The 25,732-nt window shown below is 47.1% G+C and overlaps 2 protein-coding genes and 1 long non-coding RNA gene across 3 annotated transcripts in view; 2 read left to right on the top strand and 1 right to left on the bottom strand.

Moving 5' to 3' along the window:
- The window catches only part of Cir1 (corepressor interacting with RBPJ, CIR1), a 32,769-nt gene extending 24,598 nt beyond the window's left edge, over positions 1 to 8,171 (top strand). The window contains exons 8-10 of the mRNA XM_052725989.1: positions 3,327 to 3,433; positions 4,553 to 4,638; positions 5,877 to 8,171. Of these exons, the coding sequence (XP_052581949.1) occupies positions 3,327 to 3,433; positions 4,553 to 4,638; positions 5,877 to 6,543 (860 nt within the window). The 3' untranslated portion in view covers positions 6,544 to 8,171. The remainder of the gene's footprint in view (positions 1 to 3,326; positions 3,434 to 4,552; positions 4,639 to 5,876) is intronic.
- A 7,421-nt stretch (positions 8,172 to 15,592) lies between these two features.
- On the bottom strand, positions 15,593 to 19,139 carry Sp9 (Sp9 transcription factor). The gene is made up of 2 exons (XM_052723405.1): positions 19,032 to 19,139; positions 15,593 to 18,023 (listed from the first exon to the last, which is right to left on the bottom strand). The coding sequence occupies exons 1-2, from the start codon at positions 19,050 to 19,052 to the stop codon at positions 16,584 to 16,586; spliced, it is 1,461 nt and encodes a 486-aa protein (XP_052579365.1). The 5' UTR covers positions 19,053 to 19,139; the 3' UTR covers positions 15,593 to 16,583.
- Positions 19,140 to 20,727: 1,588 nt separating this feature from the next.
- LOC128100780 (uncharacterized) lies at positions 20,728 to 24,662 on the top strand. The gene is made up of 2 exons (XR_008214933.1): positions 20,728 to 20,839; positions 23,485 to 24,662. It is a non-coding gene; the product is annotated as an uncharacterized LOC128100780 (long non-coding RNA).
- The last annotated feature ends 1,070 nt before the right edge of the window (positions 24,663 to 25,732 follow it).

The raw sequence follows: 25,732 nt of genomic DNA, 5'->3' as shown, positions 1-25,732 counted from the left end.
CTTCAGCATTTGTCAGGGACCGCTGTCCCCTGACTGCTTCAGATATGCGGCCTTTCCTCGTGAAGCCCCTTTACTTTTTATTGTTAGGTTTTGTGTTTGGCTTTTTGAGACAGGGTCTTTCTTGGGTTACTCAGGCTAGCCACTAACTGTGTAGCTAAGGGAGACCTTGAACTCTGTCTCCACTTCCTGCGTCCTGGGATTTACAGGCATGTGTCATGCATACATCCAGCTGAAAACTTCTATGTGACTCTCTAATGAAATACCTGTTTTACTGTAGAGCACTTTACCTCCCATTGATTTTTGTCTTTCTGAAAAATAACATCCTTTAGTAAGCAGATTAAGCCCTTTGCAAATGAAATCTGTATAACATATTTCTCTTCAACATATTCCACTTTCTGGGATTTCTTCTCTGAGATGCAGTTGCATGAGTAGTTTTCCTAGGAGAAAAGTTTGTCTCTAGTCAGGACACAAACTAAAAACCGTATCACAGTTAAGAAAGTCTGGGACTAAGGAATGTGTAGAGCAGTTGCTCAGTGGGCTGGCTTTTCTGCTGTGGAAGCCAAACCCAGTTGGCTTAGATGCCCTGAAGCCCTCACAGACACATTTTAGGACAAATTCCTAGACTGTAAGTGCAGTTCAGTTGGCAGAGGGCTTACTCAGCATGCGGAAGCCCTGGGTTTGCTTGTGACAGGTGGCTGTGCGTGCTTGTAATCCCAGCTCTCAGGAGCTGGAGGTATGAAGATCAGAAGTCCAAGGTCATCCTTGGCTACATGAGACCTGGTCTTGAAAAGAAATAAACAGCACAATTGGCCTTTTGAAAAATTCTTCAGTGACTTCTGGCATTGTAAATTTATGAAAAAAAAAAAGCGTTCCTATGACCCATATCCAGCTGTAATTTACCAGACATTAAAAGGTGCTTATTTTGTATTTGAACATACTTGTGCAGTCTCTTTTTTGAGGTATCTGTTTTGCCAGAGGTGATATCTCACACCTTTGCTGCCTGTTCAGTATCCTGGGCTGTAGTGTTGATACCCTATCTAGAGAGTAGTCAAGGGAGAGAACCTTGTATACACACATACAGGCTTATATGTATATGATATATACACATACATGCATATATGTTTATTGTATCTGTTTTGACTTTTCAAAGAGCTGGAGTTAACTTTTGTCAGCATAATTCTACATAGCCTCTGTCACAGTGACATGGAAAGTATAAAAATGTCTTGCTAAATATATCTTAATTAAACCTGCCTTGTCACATCTTCTAAACCAAGAACTTTAAACCTTGAGCTTTTAACGGTAGGAGATTTAAGTACAAAAATATGGGAACAAAACTTGGCTCTGGATTGGTGAGATATACACAGTGGCAGAGTGGTTGATTAGCAAGTGTGAGGTTCAGTTCCTGGTGCAGAACATGTCTAGGGCCATCCAGATGCCACTGAACCTGATGGCTTGAGTTTGATTCCCCAGAACCCACAGGTAGAAGGACAGAACCAGGTCTCACAAGTTGTCCTCAGACCTCCGTACCTGTACACACACCTAAAAATAATGTATGAGATTCTTTAAAGAGCACTTTTTATAATTTATAAAATATCGTAAAAGAGTCATGAAAGTTGCCTGGATGCTATTGATAATAAGGACTTTGTCAGGCATGCCACTGAACACTGTGGAAGCTCGTGCTAAAACAGTAATGTTTGTTTCATAGTCTTAGTATCTGCCACACAGGAAAGATGATTTTCAAATAGTTGGATAAAGATAATGTGATAAAGATAATGAAATTAAAAGTATCCTCTCACCCTAAGAGCCAGGCTTCTAATTCTATCATATTTGGCTTGGGGAGTATGTTTCTGGGCACCCAACACGGAATCCTGTTCAGGCTAGTCAGGTGCTCTAGCCCTGAGCTCCAGTCCAGCCACAGCATGTGTGCTTTCTGAGTTTGTCTGCTATCATTTGAAGTTGTTAATAGTAAGACCCATTTTATACTTCATAAAATTGTGTTCCTACATAGGAAATTTGAAAAACCACCGAAGTGGCTGTTGTTACTTATTTAAAATATTAGTTGTCTGAGTACTTTTATGCCAGTCAGAGGCAACTAATACCTAAAATTCAAATTTTATTTAAGGTTTTATTAATGCTAGTAAGCAAATTATATAAAATAATCCATAGAAATTAGTTTTAATCCCCATGTTCCAGTCATGGGCAGTTCCCCCCACCATTGTGTGTCTCATAACTAGAACATAGAACAGGTTTACAGTTGTTGATAATTTTAATAGAATAGGAAGCCCTGGAAAACTCAGTAAGGTATTAGTTTATGCCTAAACTTTTTTCACCAAAATTGCTATTGACAAGTGAGAGACTTAAACTGTATAACTTCTGCTTTTCAGAGTATTATGTAGCTGAACATTCAAATAAGGAGCAATGGACCAAAAAGCAGAAGGAGAGAACTAAACTGTTTGATCAGCAAACTAGAAATCTCTTCTGAATGTTTTTCTGTCCCCTTCTCCTCATAGGAAATCTTTGCTGGCAGCAGCCTCTCCTACCACATTGTGTTGTAGCTGTGTCACCTGGGGCCGTGGGGTTCTGCCTAGTTTGTAACTACAGGAAAAGCAAAGTGAGATGAGAAATTATAGCTGGGGAGGAAAGAGTTTTCTGCCCTGACTAGGTCCTGTGGTGAGGAAAGGAAGCAGGCCTTTAAATATTTTTTTTAGTACATATTACGAGACCAAAAAGCAGCTCGATTTCCAGCTTAGGATATTGTTGCAAAAGTAAAAACATCAGTTTGTGGAAAATAGAAAATATGCATACCTACAGCTAGCCTAAACTGCTTGTCCCCAACCCCAGTAACTAGAAGTTTCAGATTCCAGGTACACATATAAATGCAATAATAACTGAAGTGCCTGAGTATGGATGTATGGTATTGGTAATATCAAGCACATGGTAGTATATTCAGTATTGGTATTTGATTTTTTAAAAAACATACTCTAAAGTGAATTCTTACTGAGAGTACCCATTAAAAATTTAATTGTAGTTTTTCATTATTTTGTTTTTATTTTATACTAAAAACTTTCAAGTAGATATTTCAATATGACAAAGTTACATAAGCCGAGCATCCCCTTGCACGTAAGGAAAAATGCAATTATTTTCTATTCTGAATCTCCAGACTGCTGTTTTAGAAAATCATATCTGATTATTTGCTCAGCAGAAGATTATTGAGTTGATTTAGCTGTGATTTTACTTAACAAAGCTTCAACTGTATTCCTACTGTGGAGTCCAAAAAAGGTAGAGAGATATAAATGATACATTCAAACTGTGATTTTTGTGAACAGGGCCGTCGATGCACCCCTCGGAGCTAATAGCGGAGATGAGAAACAGTGGGTTTGCACTGAAACGAAATGTACTGGGGAGAAACTTGACCGCAAATGATCCATCACAGGTAATGATCTTTTTATCAGTAAGCTGAAAATGTCTGGAAATCTAAACGTGATTGCTTGTGAATTGCTACTTAATGTTTTCCAATATGCATATATCCATAGGAAAGTAAGATAGAGCAAAGGAAATGCTTTAAATGTATTTTGATTTTGCTACTTTATTACTTTAACCTAAATGAGAAATTGTTTATAAACCTATATTTTAATAAATGAAATGGCTCCTTTGGGTTTATGTGGATAAAATGAACTGGTGATAGGATTGTTTGCTCCTTCCTGCTAACACACCCTTGAAATGACATTAAATTGAGCCAACAGAAGTCTATAAACAGCTCCCTAAACACTATAGAAAATGCTTTAAACTTATTTATTAAACTGTTCATAAATTCAGAAAGTTAAAAGTTTTCAAACTTACTGCATTTTGTGTGTGTAAGAGCCTGTGCATGTGTGTGCGTGCAGGCATGCATATGAATGCATGTGCCAGTGCGAATCAAGAGGAAAATGTGGAGGAGTCAATTCTCTCCACCATGGAGATTCCAGGGATTAAAACTCAGGTCATCAGACTTGGTGGCAAGTGCCTTTATACACTCAGCCATTAGCCCTGGCTTGAGTTTTAAAGGATGTATAATTGCATATTTTATAATAAAGTTTAAAGTTACTGATATTTTGATCTAAGTTTCATGGTCTTCAGATTTTTCGATGTTTGTGCAGCTGGGGCTTGCAACCAGGGCCATGTGCATGTTAGACATGTGTTCTGTTATGGAGCTGTGGTCCCAGCCCTTCAAGATGCTCCTGGTTTTTATATTTCATTAAACTAAAAGTGCTGTATTTAGATAGTAAGTCTTTCAAGTGTTGAAGAGAACAGCAGCCTACTGTACTTCTATCTGTACTTATCTTCCCCGTCCTGATAGTCTCCAAGAGTTACAGAGCAGTTATATTAACCTTTGATCTAGCTTAGCAGGTGGATATAACTGTTTAAATACTCTAATCCCCACACACTTCAGTCCGGAGTACCACACCGGCAATGGTATGTCCGTGACACAAACTCAGTTCAAACTCAGTTCCAAGTGTTCTTTCCTGTCTAATAACTAGTCTAAATCTAGCAATTGGACTCTTTGTTGACTCAGGACTATGTTGCGAGTGACGGTGAAGAAGACCCTGAAGTTGAGTTCTTAAAGTCTCTGACAACCAAACAGAAGCAGAAGCTACTCAGGTAAGTAAGGAGTCCATGTGGGACAGCCTTCTCTCCTGCAGTGACCCACCTGGGCTCTGCACTCAGCTCAGGCAGAGAGCTCATGGTGGTGCTTAGACTGTGGGTCCCTCATTTTGATTTAGTCTTCAGCTAGAGTAAAGCAGTTTTATCTTTTCAATAATAAGAAAATTAGTGTTTGTGTCCTCAGACTGTACTACCAAGCTATTGTACTTTTCAGAACATTTAATTTGGAAGTAGACTTTTTTGTAGCTTGTATTTTTCTTAATAAAACTGTATATATCTTTGCACACCACTTGCTCTTGGAAAATATTTTTATTTTTTTTTTTTTACATTTTGTGAAATTTTATGAGGAATATTGAAAGAATGTTTAAAATTATAGTAATGCTTAAATTTTTTAAACACACTCCCTGTGGGCTAAAGAATTAAGATCTACCAAGTCCAATAGAGGGCGCTCACCATGTTTCAGTACACGGAGAATGGCCAGCAGAACCCAGTGAAGAAGCTGGTGTCTCATAGTAACTTAGAACGCCCATCTAAACAGCTTATGCTTCCCAAACTAAAAATTCAGAAATCAGTGGAATTGCTCTGTTTCTGAAAGTAACCAGTTGCTGATAACTAGTAGGTAATTATTGTTTATAATATCAAAGTATATTCTAATCCTCAATTTTGATAATTTTTGTTTGGTTTTTGTTTTTTTGTTTGTGTTTGGTTTTTGTTTTTGTTTTTTTCAAGACATGGTTTCCCTGTGTTGCCCTGACTGTCCTGGAGCTCGTGCTGTAGACCAGGCTGGCCCCAAACAGAAAGATCCACCTGCCTTTGTCTCTGGAGTGATAATCAATATTAATTAATATTTCCACACTTAAAACTAGATACAAGATTAACCTTTCATCTAACTGCATAGGTCCAATTAATGCTGCACATCTTTCCCAGGTTTTCTTTAAATCAAGAGAACCATTTTATTTAGAATGCTAAGTAATTTCATGTTCTGAGTCATAGGAATGTTTTATCAAAAGAGTAGTCATTCCCATTGAAGTATGGTCAGGAAGTTGGCTTAATTTAAATTCCTACTCAGTGTCTACATGCCTGAATAATTTAAAAGGAAGAAAATGATTTATCATTAAATCAAGTAAATAATGTGTTTAGATGTGGACACCATTTTCAGTAGCTTCCAAGAAGACAGATTGTCTGCTGACAGTTTCTCTTTTGTTGATGAAAGAACTGTTTCTTTCCAACTATAGGAAATTGGATAGACTTGAAAAGAAAAAAAAGAAAAGGAAATGTGATAAGAAAAAGAAGAAGTTACAGAAGAACAGAAGTAAACACAAAAAACATAAAAACAAATCCCCTTCCTCCTCCTCCTCCTCCTCTTCCTCCTCCTCCTCCTCCTCCTCCTCCTCCTCCTCTTCCTCCTCTGACACTTCAGAAAGCAGCATCGAGAGTGACAGCAAGGAAAAGACGAGAGAGAAGGAGAAGAGGAAGAAAAAGAGGAAAACCAAAAGTTCAGGAAGTAAAGCTAATGACTCTAAAGAGGACACGTCTAAGAACAAACTTCACGAAGAACTTTCTAGCAGTCACAGCGACAGAGGAAAAGCCAAGGAAAAGTTAAGGCTTCTAAAACGAGAGAGTTTTGGGGAGAATAGCAAAGATGTCCACTCTGGTTCTGACCGAAAGTCCGGAAGCCATCGTCATAGTCCAGAGAGGAAAGGGTCTGACAGAAACGGGGGAGTCCGAAGTCACCACAGGGCTGAGAGCAGCAGCAGGAGAAGCCGGAGCAGGAGTCCTGGTGGTCACAGGCAAAGGGAGATGAGGAACTGGCCACCGTGGAGTCCTAATGAAGAGCGGACCAGGAGAAAAGACACCAGAAACCATGGCGACGGTGAATACAGAAGAGACAGTGCACGGTGAGCACCCAGGAGGTAGAGGGAACGGCGGAGGGACAGCTGCCTGGGAGAAAGGACTCCATTTTTTTACTGAATGTCTTCAGCAAGGGCTAACTTGCACATTAGTATCTAATAAAAAAGAGTCTCTTAATTTTCCATCTCCATAAATTGTCATTTCAAGTGTGACAGCGCCTGAGTACCACAAGGTTGAGTTCGCAGGTATTTGTAGGGACTCTGTTTAGAGGATAGAAAGTTGTCTCTGTTGGTAGCTGTTTCTTATACCTTGTACCAGATTTAAAATATGTAAGTCATTGTGATTTTGTTGTTTTGAAATACCATTAAAACAGTGACAACCTTGAATGATTATCAATTCAAATTTGTTATTTTAAGATTTGAATTTACTTGAAGCAAAATGTAATTGATGAAATTCAGTAGAGTAAATAAAACACTGGCTATCAACCAGTATTTCCTTAAGACTTAAAACCCTGTATTTTTGTCTGCAGAGTATGATATTAGTAATTGAATGTCCTCTTACTTGTCCATGTTGGCATACAAAATTACTTGAAACTTAACAGTTGTGAAAATCAGAATTCTGACATAGGTCTCACTAGGATAAAGTGAAGTCATAAGCAGAACTGTCTCCCTTCTGTGCAGCCAGGCTTGGCATCTGGCTCCCTTTTCTGCAGTTCAAGGCTAACAGAGGAGGCAAGTCTTTCCTACATCTGGTCACCCTGACACCAAGTCTGCATCCTTCTTCCACTTGGTAAGGACCCTTGGGAGTACAGTGGGTCCACCTGACGAGTCCAGAATGATCTCCACACTTAAGATCAGCTGATCTGAACCGTAATTTATCTGCACCTGCAATTTTCCTTTTTCATATAATGTACCATATTCACAGGTACCAGGCCTTGGAGACATATATATCTTTTGGTGAATGGTTATTCTGCCTACCGCAATAGCCTTTCTGATGTTAGACATTACAAGTTGTTGTTTTTCTGAAAGGTAAAACATTTATATTACAAAATACAAAGAAACAATATAAACTAGATATATTTTACTTAAAAGTTGGAGGGGGTCCTCTTCTTTGAAACAGGGTCTCACTATCACCGTGTAGCCCTTGCTAGCCTGGAGCTCACTATGTAGACCAAGCCAATATATAAAATGGTTTCATTTGTTGTTGTTTTTTTAAATTTAGCTACAATTTTTGCTATATGTGCCAAAGAATTAGTAAAGGAAAACTGGAAATTTTTAATGCAAATTACAGATACCATGCAGTTCAATTTTTTTTTCCTATTGTGAATGTATTAAATATTTCTTTTATCAGGGTTTCACTTTTTTAAAGCATCCCTCAGTTAGTACAAAAATACTGATTTTGATGGCGGTCACAGTTTCCAAGTTCTGAAGAAAATAGATTTGAAAGGAGTTAAAACTACTCCATGTCTACTCCTTGACTATGTACAGGGAAGCAGCTGGCCTGTGATGTAGCTGTGTTGACGATGTAAATAGCCCTTTGATTATGCAGACGGAGGAAACTGGAGAGGAACTGAGCTCCTTCACACATCCTCTAATGTCTTCCAGCTCACCTCAGAGATCCTGCTCCTTCACTTTAAAAAGCATGCATTTGAAATTGATAAAGGCTAATTTACACCCTGAGTTCATCAGTGTCGCTGTGATTATTTTCTACCGTACACCTTTTTAGACTTTATAATTTTTGTAATGTCAAAACCTATGCAATACTTACTGCCTTAAAAGAGGGTTCCAAACCAATACAGTGCTCATGAAGAAAAATGTTGAAATGCATCCTATAATTAAGAATGAATTAAATACTGTTTCTTACACTTTGACTTTCACCAAAATGTGCCACCACCCCTTAACTTTATAAGGTAGCCCCTAAGGTTTTTTTTTAATCTCTAATCCTTCGTGTTGAGAATATTAAACCATACATAAGGGACTAATTTTTAAAGCTCTAATCTTACCCACCCAATTCTGAGAGAAATTTCCCATGGTTACAGGTCATGAGCATCTGCAGTTTAGTTAGTTTTTGGCCTTGGCCGCTGAGGATGCTAGACAACCACAATGGACCAGCATTCTAACCTTATGAACTAAGAGATGGAAGGGAGGCATTTTCACACAAAAACACTCCATAACAGCAGCCCTCCCAAAGCTCACTCATTTGCATGCTATGGTGATACTAGGGGATGGGACTGAAAATGGTCTTATAAATAAAAATATTAGGCTTCTAGTAAGTACTAATATACTTCAGGTTCAATGAATCTAAACAAGTCAATAGTGATGTTTTCCAGAAATCTAGACATGAAATATGTCATTCTTACCCTAAATAGAGAAATTATTTTAAAAAAAATCTGAACTTTTTTTACTTTTCCCCCAATGTGGACATGTAGGCATAGTTCTAACTTTGGGGCCATCCCTTCAAGGCTTCCCCCTAGCCTCGTTTAACCCAACACTGACGGATTCATTCCTGTAGGAGGCACTGTCGATTTACAAATGACCAGGAAAAATCGGGTTGTTAGGTTAGGGTTTGTTTATCTGGATGTCTACATAGTAAATTAGTCATAATTTCTTTTAATAATTGCCCAAATAGGCAGAAGTTGCTGCGGCATAGCGGCAGGAATGCTCACCTTGCAATGTGACATGAATCTTGCTTGAATCGTACACTTGCAATACGAAGAAAGCTTTTTATCTGAACGGTTATGGAGAGACCTTTCTTCCAGATTCTTCCATGAGGCCAGTGACAGATAGCGAATCCGATCAGTCCTGCTGTTGGAGTAGGCTTTTTCAGTTTTAATCACAGAATTTAGTATCCTTTAGCCCTGAAGATCGGAGTTCAAGATCCGCTCCGACTATTTCGTGCTTTTGACCTAATGAGCAAGACACCGGTGGAGGCCTCTCAGGAAGGCCGCATCCTCCACACTCTGTGCCTAAGACCAAGGAGCAGGCTTACATACACACACACACACACACACACACACACACACACACACACTTTTATTCTTACTTGGGTTTTCTGAAAAGATAACGTTTACTACGGTTCTTGACAAGTGTGAACAGGCCTGCGATGGCGGCCTTTGGAGCCGGTTCAGATCTGAAAGTGCTGTTTGTACAGGTGAGGAGCAAGCGCCCTGGGAACTGAATGCTTTTCTGACCTGAAGCGCCTACTTACTACCCGGTTCCTGCCGGCAGGGAAGGAAGCAGATCATCTTCCCACCTTCCCCTTTCTCCTCGCTTCACCTCCCACTTAGCCCCCCAGCGCCCCACAGTGTACCTAATACTATAGAGAGGTGTCTGCGGAGACGCGAAGGTCTGATTGCAATAGTATCCGCGGGCCGAACTGCCCTCGGGTCGCCTACCCGCCTAAGACATGGAAAACCTCTAGCCCTTCCCTGTCAGCGGCTCCCGGGGTGCCGAGGCCTTCACAGCCGACCAGATCCCCACTTCAACGTGCACCACACTGAACCCAAAGGAAGCAGAGGGCCGGGGAGGGTGAGCCCTGAACAGGTGTCACCGGGCCCATCCGCAGATGCCATGGCACCCTGTGTTCTCTGGGGCCTTGACGGGTTTCTCACCTGGCAACCTGGGACGCAGCACACGGAGAGAAGCTGGGAATTTAGGGGCGCACAGCCGCCCGACTTCCTGTTCACAGGCGTTACGAGACAGGGACAAATTGGCTCTTTGCATGGGTACCCTGGCTCGGACCCGCGGTGGCCCGAACCCAGCCAGAAGACACTCCCAGGTCCCTCCGCGAGGCTGCGAGCCAGGGCAGCTGCTCGACCTCCCGGGGGCCTGGCCCTGGTCGCCCTGTCCCCACCAGGGCTCGCCAGGCCTCCTGCATGTGTCCCCTGAGCGGGTCGCTGGGCGTACTCGCCCGCGGTGGCTTGGAAAGCGAGAGAATTTTTCTGCTCGCTGGGGCTCCACAGGTGAAGACCGCGCTTTGGAAAGCCAATACCAATCTCCGGCTCCTGGCGCGGAAGAAGAAAAACATACCAAAGCTCACCAGCAACCTACAAGAAGACAGCGGACTGAGGGAGTCACACCCTATCTTTCATCCATGAATCACCCCCGAAGTGGCAAGATGCCTGCGAAACAATGCAAAAGCCCCAGTGACTGTCCAAAGAAAAAGAAGGCTACGGTTTGGGGAAACCTACAGCTTTCCCCGGATCCGGGCCAACTGACTCTGGAGGAATGTGTCCCTACGGACATTCGGAAACCTTAACTCGAGTTCCAAACACCCGTACATATTTATATCAATAATATATGGGGAGGCAAGTCTGTATGTATTTATCTCATACATATTTCTATAAACTCCAGCGTCTGGAAAAGGTGGGGGGTAAATAGCACTGAACGGTTAAAATTATGGAGAAGGGATAATAACTGATTACTAATTTGAAAGTAAATAAACAGGTGACTTTTTCAGATCAAATTCCTCCTTGGATCGTTACAATAAATATCTCTGAAGGAAGAGCTCTATTTATGTTGTCATTGATTAATTCTTCACTACCTCATTTGATTTCGATTTAGAACGATTTGATTCTAATTTAATTAGCATGTAATTTGGATGTACATAATTACTGTAATTATGACATTCAGGTAAGGCAGCTTTAGGCTGAAAGGCAATTTCAAATTTTCTAGCAACCTACTTTGTACTGGGAAATGGACAAGGACTTTGCGCCCTGCTATCCAAGTAGTAATTAGCACATCTTTGAAATAGGCAGTGCGGCGGGGTTTGTATTAAAACAGCAAATACAAACCCAGCCGAGTACCCGCTACAAAGGTGGCTGGTGAGTTCCCAGAAGCGCGCTGCGTTCCCCTGGCTTGAGTTTGGGGAGCCCGGCACCCCGGAGCCTCAGCTGCTCTCTCACAGCTTCGGGTGACTGCGTTTCTTTCCTCCTCCGGCGGGCGCGGGGTTGGAAGGTGTCGCTTTTTAAATTAAAATACAATAAGAGCTGAGGGGGGAGGGGAGAAAGTCGCCGCCAGGCGTCTCGGGCTCCTGGATGGGGGAGGGGTAGTGGACTAAGAAGAGGAGGGACGGGGGCGGCGGGAGGCAGGACGAAGCACAGAGAAGAGAAAATTGGCCAACGCCCCCAACTGTTATCTCATTTCAGATTTGGGTTTCGAAAAGGCGAGGACAAAAGGGGTGGGTCTGCTCTGGGAGGGGGTGCGCACCCGTCGGGGGGGCCTGGGACGAGGCCTCTGGCGGCTCCTGGTCGCCCTCCGGGGCCCCGCGCGCACGGCCCCGCCTTGGCCAGCCCAGATGCCCCCTGCGCCCCGCTCGGGCAGCGGCCGCCTGCCAGAGCACCGAAGCCCTGCAGAGGGCTGCTGCTGTGGTCGGTGGGTCCAGGCTGGCCAGAGCCTCGGGACTCCGCCTTTCCCTCCTATCCCAGGGGTTCTGGGAACCTGAAGAGGTCTTGGTGACCTGGTTGAGTGAATTGCGTTCCCGCCCGCCCTGGGTAGTCCACGTAGACCCCACGGTCCGGCAGCCCTCGATCCCCAGTGCTCTGGGCAAAGTGTTGGAGGCAAGCTGTGCCCACCTCGGGATCTCTACCCCGGGTCCACGTCGCTACCGCCACCGACAGCGTTCAGCTTTCTCATCTATGAGTGCTGGAAGACCCTGAAACCGCCTAGGAAAGAATGCTAAATGAGACAAAGCAAGCTAAGACCAAGGCCAACCGGGGTGGTAGTCTGTTTTGCTTGGAATTTTCAGTAAACGTGCTCCAGAAATAATCCCCTTCCCTTGGAGCCACTGCTAGGCAATGTCTCCCCCAAAAGGGGCTTGTCCCCAGCTGAAACACAAAACCTCGCTTTTCTTTACTTGATTCCTTGGGTTGTCGGAGTTCGCGACAGAAGCCAGTCTCGGCGCGCTAATAGCCAAGTGCCAGGCCGCCAGCGCGGACCTCCCCTGCAGGAGCTCTAGATGGCGCCAGAGAGCCACACTCGCCGTACGTACGCCTCTTGGGGGAATCAAGAGCTACTGTCAAACATAAAAGCAAATCAGAGTTTTCAGTTTTTTTTAATGTGTTAAGAATGTTATTCCTTAAGAAAATTTGTAGCTAAATTATTCTCACTTAAAATAAACACTTAGTATACCAATTACACAAATGGGCGGGATTTATGTGAGATTTACTTCATCTGCATTTTTGTAGTGGAAGAGAGCCTTGGTGAATACAGATAATAGATGCAAATAAGATTAGAGTTAAAATAAATAAAGTTTCCATGTGAATAAAAAGAAATTCAATTTTACACGACTGGTGACGATTTGACGGAATGTCCAGACACGCGGTTCAGGTGCACAATCTAATCTCATCCAAATGTTTTCATTTTCAAACGTCCTTGAGGAAAGGAAATTTTTTTCTACTCCTTTTTCCTAATCAGGTAGGACCCTGTTCACTCCAAGAGGCGCGCGGGGCGGGGGGATGGGGGGGGAGGATCACGCCAAGAAAGAAAAATACTGGGGAGGGTGTGGATCGGGGCCGGGTAGGCGCAGGCCCAGCAAACTTGGTCTTGGTTCATCTGCTGCGCGGAAGCTGGAAACAAGAAATCTTTGGTAACTCGCTGAAACGAAATTGCATTTCCCCTCGCCCCGGCGGGCGCGGGATTCCTAGCCCCAGATCCCAGCCCCGGCTCCACAAAATCCACTTCCAGGTCGATGCCCTCATTCCCAGCATGGGCCCCAGCCGCGGCCTCCCCATCTACTCTACCCGGGACCCAGTTAGGCCCAGGCCGCGGGAACCCGGAGGTGGCCCTGGGGAGGCGCAGCCGCACCTCAGCTGGGGACCCAACTGGTGTCCTCGCTGGTGGACTTCGCCTCTGGTGCACGCTCTCTTCAATCTGCTAGCCTTCAGGCGGTCGCCACCCACTGAGGTCAAGGTTCTCCGCGCCCCGGGGGACGCCTAGAGCTGGGGGGGACGTGGGACTGGTGTGTTTCCCCTGCTGGGTTTCCGACAGGAGCTAGGGACCCGGTCCCTCTTGGCTCAACTTCGGAGCACACGGTGTCTGGCTGGACCGTGGGGCCGGGGCCGCCGCCCGCGGTTCACCGGAGCCGCGGTGATGGACGTCGGCTGACCCGCGGGGCAGAGGCAGCGCGCAGAGGCCTTGATCACTGGCCTGCGGAGGGAGCCCCTCCGGGAGCGAGACCTGCACAGCCAGGCCCTTTGATCTGCCTTTATTATCAACAAGAAACAAAGCTGCCGGGGACCGACGTCCCGGCGCCCTCCTTCGCAGGAACCCCGAGCACACACTCACCTCCGCGCCTCCAGCCCGCAGCCCCCCAGACGCGCAGGGCACCCTACGGGCCTGCAGAGCCTCTGCCCAAAGCCCCCAGAATAAACGCCCCTCTGCCAGCTTCTCCCCCAAGACCAGACCCAAACCCGAAGACGCCTGGGGAGGTGGGGGGGCAATCCCAGGCAGGAATGGATGAGCCAGGAGAGAAAATGACCAAAGAGAAAAACTAGAGGCAGAAGAGCCTGGCAGCTGGGGCGGCGGGGACCACTGGAGGAAGAACCTCCTCGTGCTGCAGACACCCCGCTGGGAACCTTCCGGCTGTCTCCTCGCTACTTTGCTATTTGGCTTTTCAGAGCAGTTTTTGTTGACTGTTAATACCAATAATGTATTCTTTCCAAAGAATCAAAATCTTCATTTAAGTTTCCAAGGCCAGTAATGAAAGAAAAAAAAAAGAGGGAAAAATTTATTGATTTTGACTTCGCTTGTAGTTTCTATTGTGTGAGAAGCCTTTTAGAAATATTTTTATTCTGTAAATATGTACTTTTTTTTCCAAACTAACATTTTTTTTTCAAATTGCGAAATTGTCTCATTTACCAATTTCCTTTTCGTCATTCTCTCCGTTCTCCCTCTTTTTAAACGGGGGCTGTTAAGTTGGTGGTCAGGAGACAAAGAGAGTGAAAATAATTTTCATTTCAATAATTGCCTTCTGGTCAATTTAACTGTGCCTTATTTTGAAAGAGACTGTCTAAATGAGATTCCTGTCCCAAATGTGTTCCCAGGCCTGATCTCAGCCTTTAATTATTCCTGAGTTTTTTTCTTCAGAATAAGACGCCGCACTGAGTAATCACAAAGAAGGCCGAGAGCATCCTTGAACCTTTTCAGAAGCAGCCACTGATATTCAAATAACCTGCGAGGGCCATTTGACGGCGAGGGGACCTAGGCATTTCCAATTCACTATTTGCATAGATCAGCCGTCTTTGAAAAGGAAAGGAGCAGTTGTCTTCCATAACATTAAAAAGCCTAGTTATCAAATCAAGTGCTTAGTTTGGGGCTTCTAAAACGTTTACATTTTATCTCAGGTTGCCCTTTACCGTTTGACATGCAAATTTGGTGCAGTTAATTTAGACAATTAAAAAGATCTTCAAGGGAGCTTTGTCACAGAGAATATTTGGAGTTTTCCCCGTGGACCAGCTGAGATAAAGTTGGCCAGAACAAATGATGTCTAGGAGATTAATTAGATATTTGATAAGACATGAATCCCTAATAAGGGAATACAAGGCACAGGGGGCTGCTGTGTGCTCTAAGTCAAAATTAATAACATTTAACAAGATTTTCATTTAGGCATGAAATGTCTTTTCCGGGGTATTGACTCTAGCGATTTATTCCCCAGAGATGCCTCCCAACATAGAGGGCCTTGGAAACTAAAAGACTTTTTTTTTCCTAGAAAGATTTTTCTTTCATAGATTGTTTTAAAATCAGATTTAAAAAACAAATCCACCAATTTTCTCTGAGCCCTCTGGGAGATGTAGTTACCTCCCCAGTTAAAACTGCCAAAGACCTTGCTTTTTAAAAAGGCGATCCAGAGATTTAAAATGTCACCTTTTGCTAGCCCTCCCATTAAGTAATACAACTACACATTCTTATAACCCAATTTAATTTACGCTGTTGATATACAAATAAATAATTTTGACTTCTCAAAATGTATCTGTGTTATGGCTTTTGCAACCCATATTGCCTACAACTAACATTAAGAGAATTTGCTTCCCAACCCCCCCCCAAAAAAAATTTGATCCCATACTAAAGGTTATTGGGGTTGGGGAAGGTATTTCTTAAGGGGGGAGGGTGTTCAGAGTCTTTTAATAATACCAAAATGAAAATATGATGTCAAGATTTTCTTCATACAGATAAACGCATTTAATTTCTTTAGATGACCTTAACTTACGTGTTTGAGTGAAATGGTAACTCAACATTTTAAATATCTTTTACATATATACTGACTTTCACAAAGTGCATCAGAAAATTAAAAAGAAACTCCCTGAATTTCAGGAATTCACAAAAAAAACCCTATTCGAATGAACATTTACAAGAAATTAAAAGAGAACACAATCCTTTGAACCCTATTTATACAGATGTTATGAAATACAGAGAAACTGTTGCTAGACTTCCAGTTGAATATCTCACCTTAAGCCTTTTTTGATGCTTCCTTTTTTAGGAAAAAAAAAAGTCTCATTGTAAGTAGACATCAAGCAGGACTTGGAGCATTTTATATATAATATAATCCACACAAAGGGTCTTTTTTTATAGGTCTCGTTTGTTGTCATTCGAAAGTTCTGACAGTCCTTTGCTGAGTGGTAGCTAGTTTTTTGTTTTTTGTTTTTGAGAAAAGGACAGAGGATGGTGGAAGGAGTGGGCGGTGGGAGGGGGCGTTTCTGTGTATTGCTCTTCTCTGGAGAAGTTTGTGCCAGTGGTTGCGTGTGAGTGCACGCGTGCGCGAGTGTGCGTTTTTGCAGTTGTGGGTCTCCGGGGTGTGTGTGTGTGTTATGTGTGTGTGCGCGCGTGTGTGTACAGTTTTGAACCTGTTTTGTCGGAGGATGGTTCGCTTTTGTTTCTGGACCTCGCGTTCGATTCTCGTCTGGGCGCATTGGGTAGAGGGGAACTCCGCCATCAAGCCACCGCCCGGGGGATCCGCAGGGCTCCACCTCGCGCCCAACCTGGGCTCGGGGGCGTCACTGGAGCCCCTGTCCTCCCGTGCGCCCACTCGCTCGCCCTCCGAACCTCTCGCTCGCTCTGGGTGTCTCTACTTGCTCGCTCGCGCCTCTCCGCCAACCTCTAGGAATCATTGGGTCCGGTCGCAGCTTCTTTGCCTCCGGCCGAGGCCGCCGCCGCCGCCGCCGCTGCAGCCGCCGCCGCCGCAGCCGCCGCAGCCGCCCGGGCTGCACTGACGCCGGAGTCGTGCAGGATGAGGTCGGGGGACTCGGAACGGGGTGTCTCCAGGTTGCTGGCGTCCGTGTCACTGTCGCTGCCCTTTTTGCCCCCGCCGCCCCCGTTGTGCGTCTTAATGTGTTTGCTCAGGTGGTCGCTGCGCATGAAGCGCTTGTTGCACACCGGGCAGGCGAAGCGCTTCTCGCCCGTGTGAGTCCGCAGGTGCCGCTGCAGCTCGTCCGAGCGCGTGAAGCGCTTGCCGCAGAAGAGCCAGTTGCACACGAAGGGCCGCTCGCCCGTGTGCCAGCGCAGGTGCGCCTTCAGGTGCGACGTCTTGCCGTACACCTTGCCGCAGCCCGGGATGTGGCAGCTGTGCAGCCCCTTGCGTCGCAGGCTCGCCCCGGCCGGACCTAGCCGCTCGGCTTCCTGGCAGTTGGGGCAGTCGCAGGTGGCACGGCCGGAGTAGCGGCGGGCGGAGCGCGCGGAGCTGCCCCCGGCGGCCGCCGCCGCGGCCCCCGAGATCATGGCGCTGGCGGCGGCCGCGGCCACCGCGGCGCTGGAGTCCGAGTAGGAGGGCAGCACCGGCTTGAAGCCGTCCTGGGCCAGCAGGTGCTGGCTGGTGGAGAGCAGGTGCGAGGCGGCGGCGGCCGAGGAGCCGAGGCCGGTGGAGCTGAAGGCCGAGTGCGTGAGCGAGCTGAAGTCGGGGTTGTAGGTGCCCAGCTGCGAGTGCAGCGAGGCCTGGGGGGCGCCCGAGTGCAGCGAGCTCTGCAGCCCCCCGGCGGGGTTCTGCACCTCCAGCCAGGAGCCGGGGCTGCTGTGCACGTCCCACCACGACGACGCCGCGCCGTTGGTCACCTCGCCCGCCGCCAGCGTCGAGTGGAAGCCCGACTTGTACCACGACTCGTACGGGTGCGCCATGCCCACGCGCGGATACAGGCCGTCGGCGGCCGTCGTGTGCACCTTGGAGATGAAGGCCGACTGGCCGCCCGCCTCCTGCGGGGACACGCCAGCCGCCGCGGCCGCCGCCGCCGCCGAGTTAGAGAAGAGGCCGCCGTAGTCGCTGCTGAAGGCGGACGACGTGGGGGACGTGGAGGCCAGGCAGAAGGCGCTGTTGGCGGCTCCCGAGCCACCCGCCAGGCCGCTCGAGCCGCGGCCGCCCGTGGCCACAGCGAAGCCGGAGAGGCTGGAGCCGAGGTTGCAGCTGGACGAAGAGCGCTTCCACGGGTGGAAGCCGCCTTTGGCGAAGGCGCTGGACTCGGGCAGCGTCGTCAGCGGGCTCGTGTTGCCGATCTTGTTGCAGGTCGCCGCCAGCATGGCCAACGGGGTCGTTCCGAAGCGTGGCTCTTCCTGGAGTGGGTGGGGTGAGGGAGGGAGCAAGGAGGAGGAGGAGGAGGGCAGGAGGAAGTGGAGGAAGACACAAAGTGCACCCGTGAGCAGCCTCGTTCCCCCGCGCCGGTCCCGGAGGGCCCTGGCACCCCGGCTCGCGCCTCCTCCCCACGCGCTGGCCGAGGACGTGCCGCGCCCCGCGCAAGGCAGAGGCGATCACAAGCGTGGAGGTCCTGGCGCTGGAAAGTTGGTCTTCCGTGAGACTATAGAGCAGAGATGCCTCGGTTTTCTTCACCTCGTTCACTGCCACCCTTGTCTAGAATCAGACTTGGGCTGACGCCATAAACCCGCTCTTCTCCCAGGAGCCCCCAAGTCGCCCTTCCGGGTGTAGCACGAAGATAAACACAGACAACAAACACGAGTGAGGGCAGGGGGATGGCCGAAACAGCGGCCCTGGCCTGGGAGAAACTTAGAACACTCCTCGCTTAAGTGCCTACGACTTAGCTATTTTCTTTTATAGTTCAAAGACGTGGTTTTAATATTTACACACACACACACGCAGTTACAAAAATAATCCGAGTATAAACGGTCCGGTGACGGCTTTCAAAGTCAAGGGCGAACTGGGGAGCCACGCAAATGTAAATGTTTATTAATGTAACTGCATGGCCTGCAAAACAAGACTTTTCTGAAAACACTGTCCTGGATTAATGCAACAATCCCCAAAGCAAGGGGGTGGGGTAAAACCAAAGAGAGGAAAAGAAACCTTCAGCTTTGCTTTAAAACCAATTAAAAGGGAATTTGCTTAAATTCTTTACTTGCAAAGGCAGTGCCCCAGGTTCCAATAACTTGAAAAGATCCGTTCCGGAAATGTGGAAAATGCTAGAAAGGAACCTGAAGCTGCGATCCAGCAACAGTTTCATGTGAGCCGCGGACCCAGAGAAGCCATAAAGAAAAAAATAACTCCAGTCATAAAACGAGCAACTGCGTTGCAGCGCTTTTTTTTTTTTTTTTTTTTTTTTTTTTACTTACCCCGAGTATAGACGTGGCCATAGCAGGTCTCTTGGCTGCGCGGCGAGGCCGGGAGCGGTGGTAAGCCTTGCGGCTGCTGGGGAACGCAACTCGGGTCCCGCGCGGCTCCCGCGTCCCGCGCTCGCGCCGAGCGGACTCTGGGCTCCCGCCGGCAAAACTCAGCCTAAGTGCGAGGAGCACCCGCTTTGAAGTGCCGCTGGCTGCGCCTCTCGCCCAATGAGGGCGCAGGCAGAGCAGACGGGAGCTGCCCCGCAGCCAATCAGACGCGCCGAGGGGCCCGAGCCCGGGCTCCTGGCGCGTGCCAGTCAAGTCTGCGGGCGTGGGTGGGAGGGGGGGCGGGCTGGGGACAGAAGAAATTACAGTGCAATTAAAAATTTACACACACGTACCAAGCCAGGTTTAAGTACCGTTGAGACCGATCCGCAAGACCCCCACACACAACCCGGGTCACCTCGAGATGTTTGCCAGTTAAGGGCTGACTGTCTTCACTCCCCACTTGTGGGAAAGAGGCAGGAGAGGTGGGGACACCCGGGCCTAGGGCACAAGTGGAAATAATTTGCCTTCACTTTATGTGTACAGGTTCTTGCTGTGAAGAACTTCAGCTTGTAACCATCACTCTGTCGATTTCATCTTTGTCGTGGTCGTTTTTTGTTTTTTGTTTTTTGTTTTTTTTACCAGTTTCTTATTCCCACTGTATTCGGTTGTATGCTCAGAGTCCTATTGAGCAAAGGGCGCAAAGGACAGCTGGGCCTCTCCAGGCAGGTCTACACCCACAGACTTATTGGGAGAGCCCAGAGCCTGCTGCATCTCGCCATTTCCCTCCAGCGGTCTAAGTGACTTCCTAATTGTCGCTCTGGCCTCTGACCCAGGGGGTAATACAAGTGCCACTCACTCCAGAAGCTTCTGGTGGTAATTGAGGGCACCCTTTGTACGGCTTCGCCAGCGCCTAGATACCAGGTTAACCCAGTTGTCAAATATGACTAAACAGTGGGATGTGCTGATTATCTGCCAGGTTTTGCTGGGGGCTGGCGTGGGGGTGGGAAGCATCAGCCCATACAACACGCCGCACGAAGCCGCTTATTTTCACATTGTAACAACTTTGGAAACGGAGACCGGCGCTAGAGGCATCCGCCCCCACCGCCACCCCCGCTGAAGCTGCAGCTTGCTTGCACCGCTGTTTGTTTAACCCGGTGGAGATTTGCATGTCGGATTTCAGCCTGAAGTCGGAGTTTCAAGGGATGTTTCTAAGAGTCATTTTTTTCTTGCTTCAGCTCCAACCTGTCTCCGGTGCAGACTGCCAGGGCCTAGAAACTCGGTCTGCAGGGGCAAGGGTGTCCAAAGGTAGGCTCATCCGCAGCAGGCACCCTGCTGTGACAGACCTGCGGAGGACCTCTCTGGAACCTTCGCCGAAGAGTCTGCAAGAGCCAGGCCACACGTGGGCGCCTCCGCGTTCTGCAAGCTGGAAGCATCCTCAACTCCTCTTTGGACCTTGGTGTGAAAGAGGTGTCCTCACACATCGCGGGGCGCCGCCGCTGGAGTGTTTCCCGTCCCCCTGGTCTCTACTTTCTCTTTTCCAGGATAGCCTGAGGCTGCTTTTGAACTAGAAATACCAGCGCCCTCAGGCAGGTCTGGGTACTGTAAAACATGTAGCACATTCCCCCTCCAAACCCACATCCTGCTCTCTAAATAAGAACCACCATTCCCAAATGCTCGAGTGCAAAATTTGACGAGGAAGGACCACTGAAGAGGTCGTGGAGGTGTTCTGCCAGCTGTTTCCCTGTTCTTTCGCAAGATCTCTAGGCCCAAAAGTAAGTCTCCAGCAGCACTTCTCTCCCACCTTAAGGTGGAAGACTAGGCCTGCGTGCATCCGCTCTCTTCGTAGATGGGGAGAGCTATATGGATCGTGTTCGTTGCTTTTCACTAGAATATTTTTGCTCAGAATGCCTTTAAAAAAAAAGAAAATCTTTAAGGTAGCAAAAAAGCACGGAGGAAGATGATTGCGGAAAAAGAAGAAAGATAGAAATGGCCTGAGCAGCTACGAAGGAAGCGCTGTGCCCTAGGGGACCGAGAGAGAAATCTGATGGGAGGGGGGAGCGTAAAGAAAGGCCCCAGGGCTACGGGGTGGAAGGTTGGGGGGGGGTACCAGGCAGCAGGACCGAGCTGAAAAGCCCAGCAGGGGGACCCAGGAGCCTTTCCCAACAGGTGACTTCTGCCCTGGAAGGAGAGGCTGGCCCTCGGCTTCCCGTAGCGTCCCCGCGTCGATTTACTAATAGAGGGATTGTTAAGTGGCAGCGAGGCGTTTCCGATTCACCCTGTGCAGCCCCGGGAGGAGAAGTGACGAGGGTTCCCCACGACTTCTCCTCCCCAACCCACCCTCTTAAGGAAACCTGACCAAGTAATAAATAAGACAATCCGCGAAGCCAGTTGGCACTGGTGACATTTTCAAGCCAACCATGGAAGCAGTTCTCACGGGCACCTCGGGCTCGCGGATCCCGGCTCCTCTCCTTCTTCTCCTCCAGCAGTCCCCTCCCCCTCCCTCTGTTCTCCAGGCAGTTCCAGCTGCCAGACTCTGGACGTGGCACTCTCGTATTCCTAGACACACGCGTCCCCATCACAATAAAAGTTAGGGAAATCTTCCAAACAAGACAGACAAGCAATCGGAGCCAGTTCAACTCTAAGGTGGGGCTCAAAGGAAATCTTTCGGGAAAAGTCCAGTTTTTTTTTTTTCCTTCTCCCGTCTGACAGATTTTTTTCATCTTCTAAAAAATCTAGTTTTTAAACAAAGATCAATGTGTTATGCTAAAGTGTTGAGCTGACTGTTAAAACATTTGGGGAAATAATGACAATGTAACAAAGGCCTGGTTTGGAGTGAATCATCACCCTTTTAAAAGTTAAAGCAATTTTCAGGAGAATAGCTTTCAGCAAACGCTTTACATTATTCAAAACGGCCAAATAATGCTCTATTATAGCGCCTGAATGCTGCCAGTCAGCCCCTAAGTGCAATTTGTGCGAAGGCCCCGGTGCCTTATCTCCACTTCTTTATAAAGAGGTGAATATAAAACAATTTCTTCCAAACCCAGACAGAGAGCACGAAAATTGCTTCCCTTTCTGCAATCAGGGCAATTTAACTGGAGTGCAATTAGCACTATTAAATGTCGATTCTGCATAAACAAATCTGACTGAGCAGAGAAAGTGGGGTGAGAACCTCATATACACTGAAACTGATTTTTTAAAATTATGTATCCGGGTCCTTTACAATTGATCCGTGACGTTTTCATCTTGGCATATATTTACATCGTAAATACACTATGGTTAAATCAACATGATTTTTTTTTTTTTTGCAAAAAAAAAAATTCAATACGAAACCTAATAAAGAATGGAGCAATTAAAGGGAAGAGTTCACTTCTCTTGAACAAATGTTGCTTCTCCCATTTTGGCTCTCGGAAGGGCTTTGAGCTGAGCAACCGCTCAAGTTTGTGGTGTTTAAGAGGCAAAGCTAGAGAAACAATTTCATCTTGAGCGCTCATCCCGGATCCATGCGCCTATGCCGCAGATGAAATGCTTTCTCTCTGATGCACGAAGGAGGGTGGCGATCCCTAAGCCCAGCAGCTATTTTCTGAACTCCTCTAGACCGTAGCTGAGTAAACATTAGGTAGTGGCCCAGGCTCCTCGCTGGTTAGCTGCTGATGTACATCGCTGAGGTGGGGTAAGGTGTAGTAGGAGACGCAGGATGTAGGCAGGATGGGAGGCGTTGGGAGGGGAGGAACCGAAGGGTTCTGAAATTGGTGGGGCTGGCTTCAGTGGAAGCCTGGGCCCCTAGAACCAGGATGGGGGCGGGGGCGGGGGTAAGAGGGAGGGTGCCCATAAAAGCATTTGTCTGACCTGTCCTCCCACCTGCCTTTATTTATTTATTTGCTAAGCCACAGAGGCACCCGTTTTGAATCATTTGTGCAATTAATTATGCTTTTCATTTGCATGATCTACACCAGAGCAGTGATTATCAGGTCAGCACCGTGTGGGAGTTGGGGAGAAACATAATAACTTCAGTTTAAAAAAAAAAAAAAGCCGCATTTGTACCGGTTGTTGCCTGCCTTGAGCAAATGGGGGAAGGAAGCCCAGTGCAGCCTTTAACGCCTGTTGAGTCCTGTGAATCCTTCCCACAGTTGGAGTTTGTCAATGTGAGTGAAAATGAAATACAGCCTTTGATTAGACGGGAATCTTTTATAGTTAACATATATTTATGTCTTTAAAAGCACCAGTCGAGTTCAAATGGATCAAGAAAATTAACTGAAAATTGAGGAACTCTCCCACAATTTCTGTGAAGCTTTTATTTAATACTCATTTTATAACGCCCTTCCTTATTTTAGCCCAACCCTTACAAATAAAAAAGCCAAAGAAGAATCAGTAGGCCAATGAGACTTTCATCTTTTTTTTTTCTTTCTCTGCTTCAAAGGTGTCTCTCCTATTTAGGGGTGCTAGGAGATGCAAAGCATTCTAGCTTCTGGAAGGTTTCCAGGAGAAACTAAGTCCCTGGACTATTGAGAACAGTCCATGCCTTTTGCTGCACAACCAATTGTCTGCTGCTAGATGTGACTGGACCTTATATTCAAAGCTTGCCTTGAACTGTTTATCTGAGCCAAAAATGCATTAACAATTAAAGGAGAGACTGGTATGTCAAAGGAAGGAAGGTGACTGGAGATTGTGATGATTTTAATGACTGCAATTATTGGAAGATTATTCAACAAGCATCATAGGTTTGTTTACTGCATCACTAGGAAACTATGGGGGGCCTGCTTGGCTTGAGACTGTACTTTCCCTCCTCCCTCCCCAGCCACTATGAAGGAGTCTCAGAACCAAGCAAAGTGACAGGAGAGTCAGTTTTCTTCGTTTTAGGGGGAGTCCTACCCAAAGGATACACATGTGTTGCCTCAAACAACGCTAACAGAACTCTCCTCAGAGCCACTGTAAGATTTCATTTTCATCTGAACCTGATAACAAAGAAGCCCAGAGGCCAGAAGACTCTGGTCAGGAATCCTCGGCTGGCCAGCATGCTAGCTTCCTCAGTTTAAGCACTTCTTGGGCAGCCTGAGAGGAGGCTCTTCCCTCCTTCATCTAAAGCTCCGAGAAGGAAGACACTCCTCCACCTCTAAGAAGCATACCTCCAGAGCTCACCTGGGAAAGTTCCCCCTTCCTTCCTTCAACAGTCCCCTTCAAATCAGTCCCTGGCATGACTGTTCAGAATAAGTAAAGGAAAAGGTATGACCAAGAGCATTATCAGTTTGGGACTAGCCAAGTTTTGACTGTAAATATAACTGCAAGGGATGCAAACACAGAAAGGTTCTAATAGTGACAGAGTGTGCTTCGGTTCACAATCACTCACCCTGGAAATGCTGTTGTGGAGGTTAACTTTAGCCGGTGGACATCCCTAGCAAACACTCCCCTCTTCTGGGCACCAAGGCTGGAGTGATCGGGTGCTCTTGCTGGGATCTGTAATGACCAGCCTGGGACTTAAGATGGACTGAGCTGGCGTTGAGAACCTTCCCTACTCAAGTGTGAGCTTGCAAGCTTCTGCAAATGACAATTAGGAACCTATTACAAGCCATTAGATTGATCAATGTACCTTAAACAATGTGAATGATTTATATGGCTGATTTATAAGGGGGAAAGAAAGAGGTGGGGAGATGGCTCCATATCCTTTATCTCCATGGCACGGCTGTGCAGAGTAGGGGACCCAGATCCTTGCTCTTCTCAGCTTAGAGCCACCAGTGACTTAGACAACTTTTCAGGCAAAGACACAGGTTCCTCAGCTTGTCCAGTGGGTGGCGAGATGCATGTTCTTTGCCCCCGTGTTTCTTCTTTTTAAGGAAAAGTGAAGTCCCAGGCCAGACATGGCAGAGGAGGGCCAGAGAGATGCCCCTCCCCTAGCAGAGGACACTACCAGCAGGGGTCCCAGCTGCCTCCCTTCCTCAGTCTTTTCCCCACAAGGATGACTTACATATTTGTTTAACGGAGTGTTGGATTGCTGCATGGCCCCCTAATTACTGCAGGAACACACACCATTAGACCCTGAAATTTCAGGCCAGATTGGGGAGGAGCAGCAGCCAGGCTCTGGAAGGAAGCCGCTGCTGGTGAGGTGGGGGCTGGGAATCCTCCTTAGGGCTGACTCTTCCAAGCTCGGCTACAAAGCAAAGACAAAATTACTACAGAGCTGAAGCAATCAAAGCCGCCCTCCCTGTCCTGGTCCAAAGTCTGTTTGTGGTTGTCTACTTGCTGCAGATACTCATTGGCTTCTCACAACAAGGAAGGTCCTGACAGATTTTTCCAGAGCCTGTAAGGAGAGGATACATGTCACCCATCCCAAAGGAGGATTCCCTTGGTCTAACTTCTCCCTCCTGGTGCACCCTCAGCTCGGCAACAGAGGGACGGCCAGGCTCTGGAAGGACTCTAGGTCTAATGTGGTGACTAACACAGAACATCCCATACTCAGGTCTAATTCCACCCCTGCTGGTTCCTCCTCCTCCTCCTTCTCTCCCCTCTCCCTTCACAGGAAAGGGTCTCTCTGGGTCTCTTTGCCTCCTGACCCCCCCCCCCCTCCATGTCTTCTTACCTCTCTAGTTCCATAGAGCCTGGACAGGGTATGTCCCCTACCTTAGTTTGGCAGGAAAGAGCTTCATCTTGGTTTGTTCACGAGTGTCAATAAC

The sequence above is a fragment of the Peromyscus californicus genome, unplaced genomic scaffold, assembly GCF_007827085.1.
Source record: "Peromyscus californicus insignis strain IS unplaced genomic scaffold, ASM782708v3 Scaffold_7__1_contigs__length_154581171, whole genome shotgun sequence".
Taxonomy (NCBI): domain Eukaryota; kingdom Metazoa; phylum Chordata; class Mammalia; order Rodentia; family Cricetidae; genus Peromyscus; species Peromyscus californicus.
The sequence above is the reverse complement of the archived record's forward strand: the minus strand, read 5'-3'. Positions and strand labels throughout refer to the sequence as shown.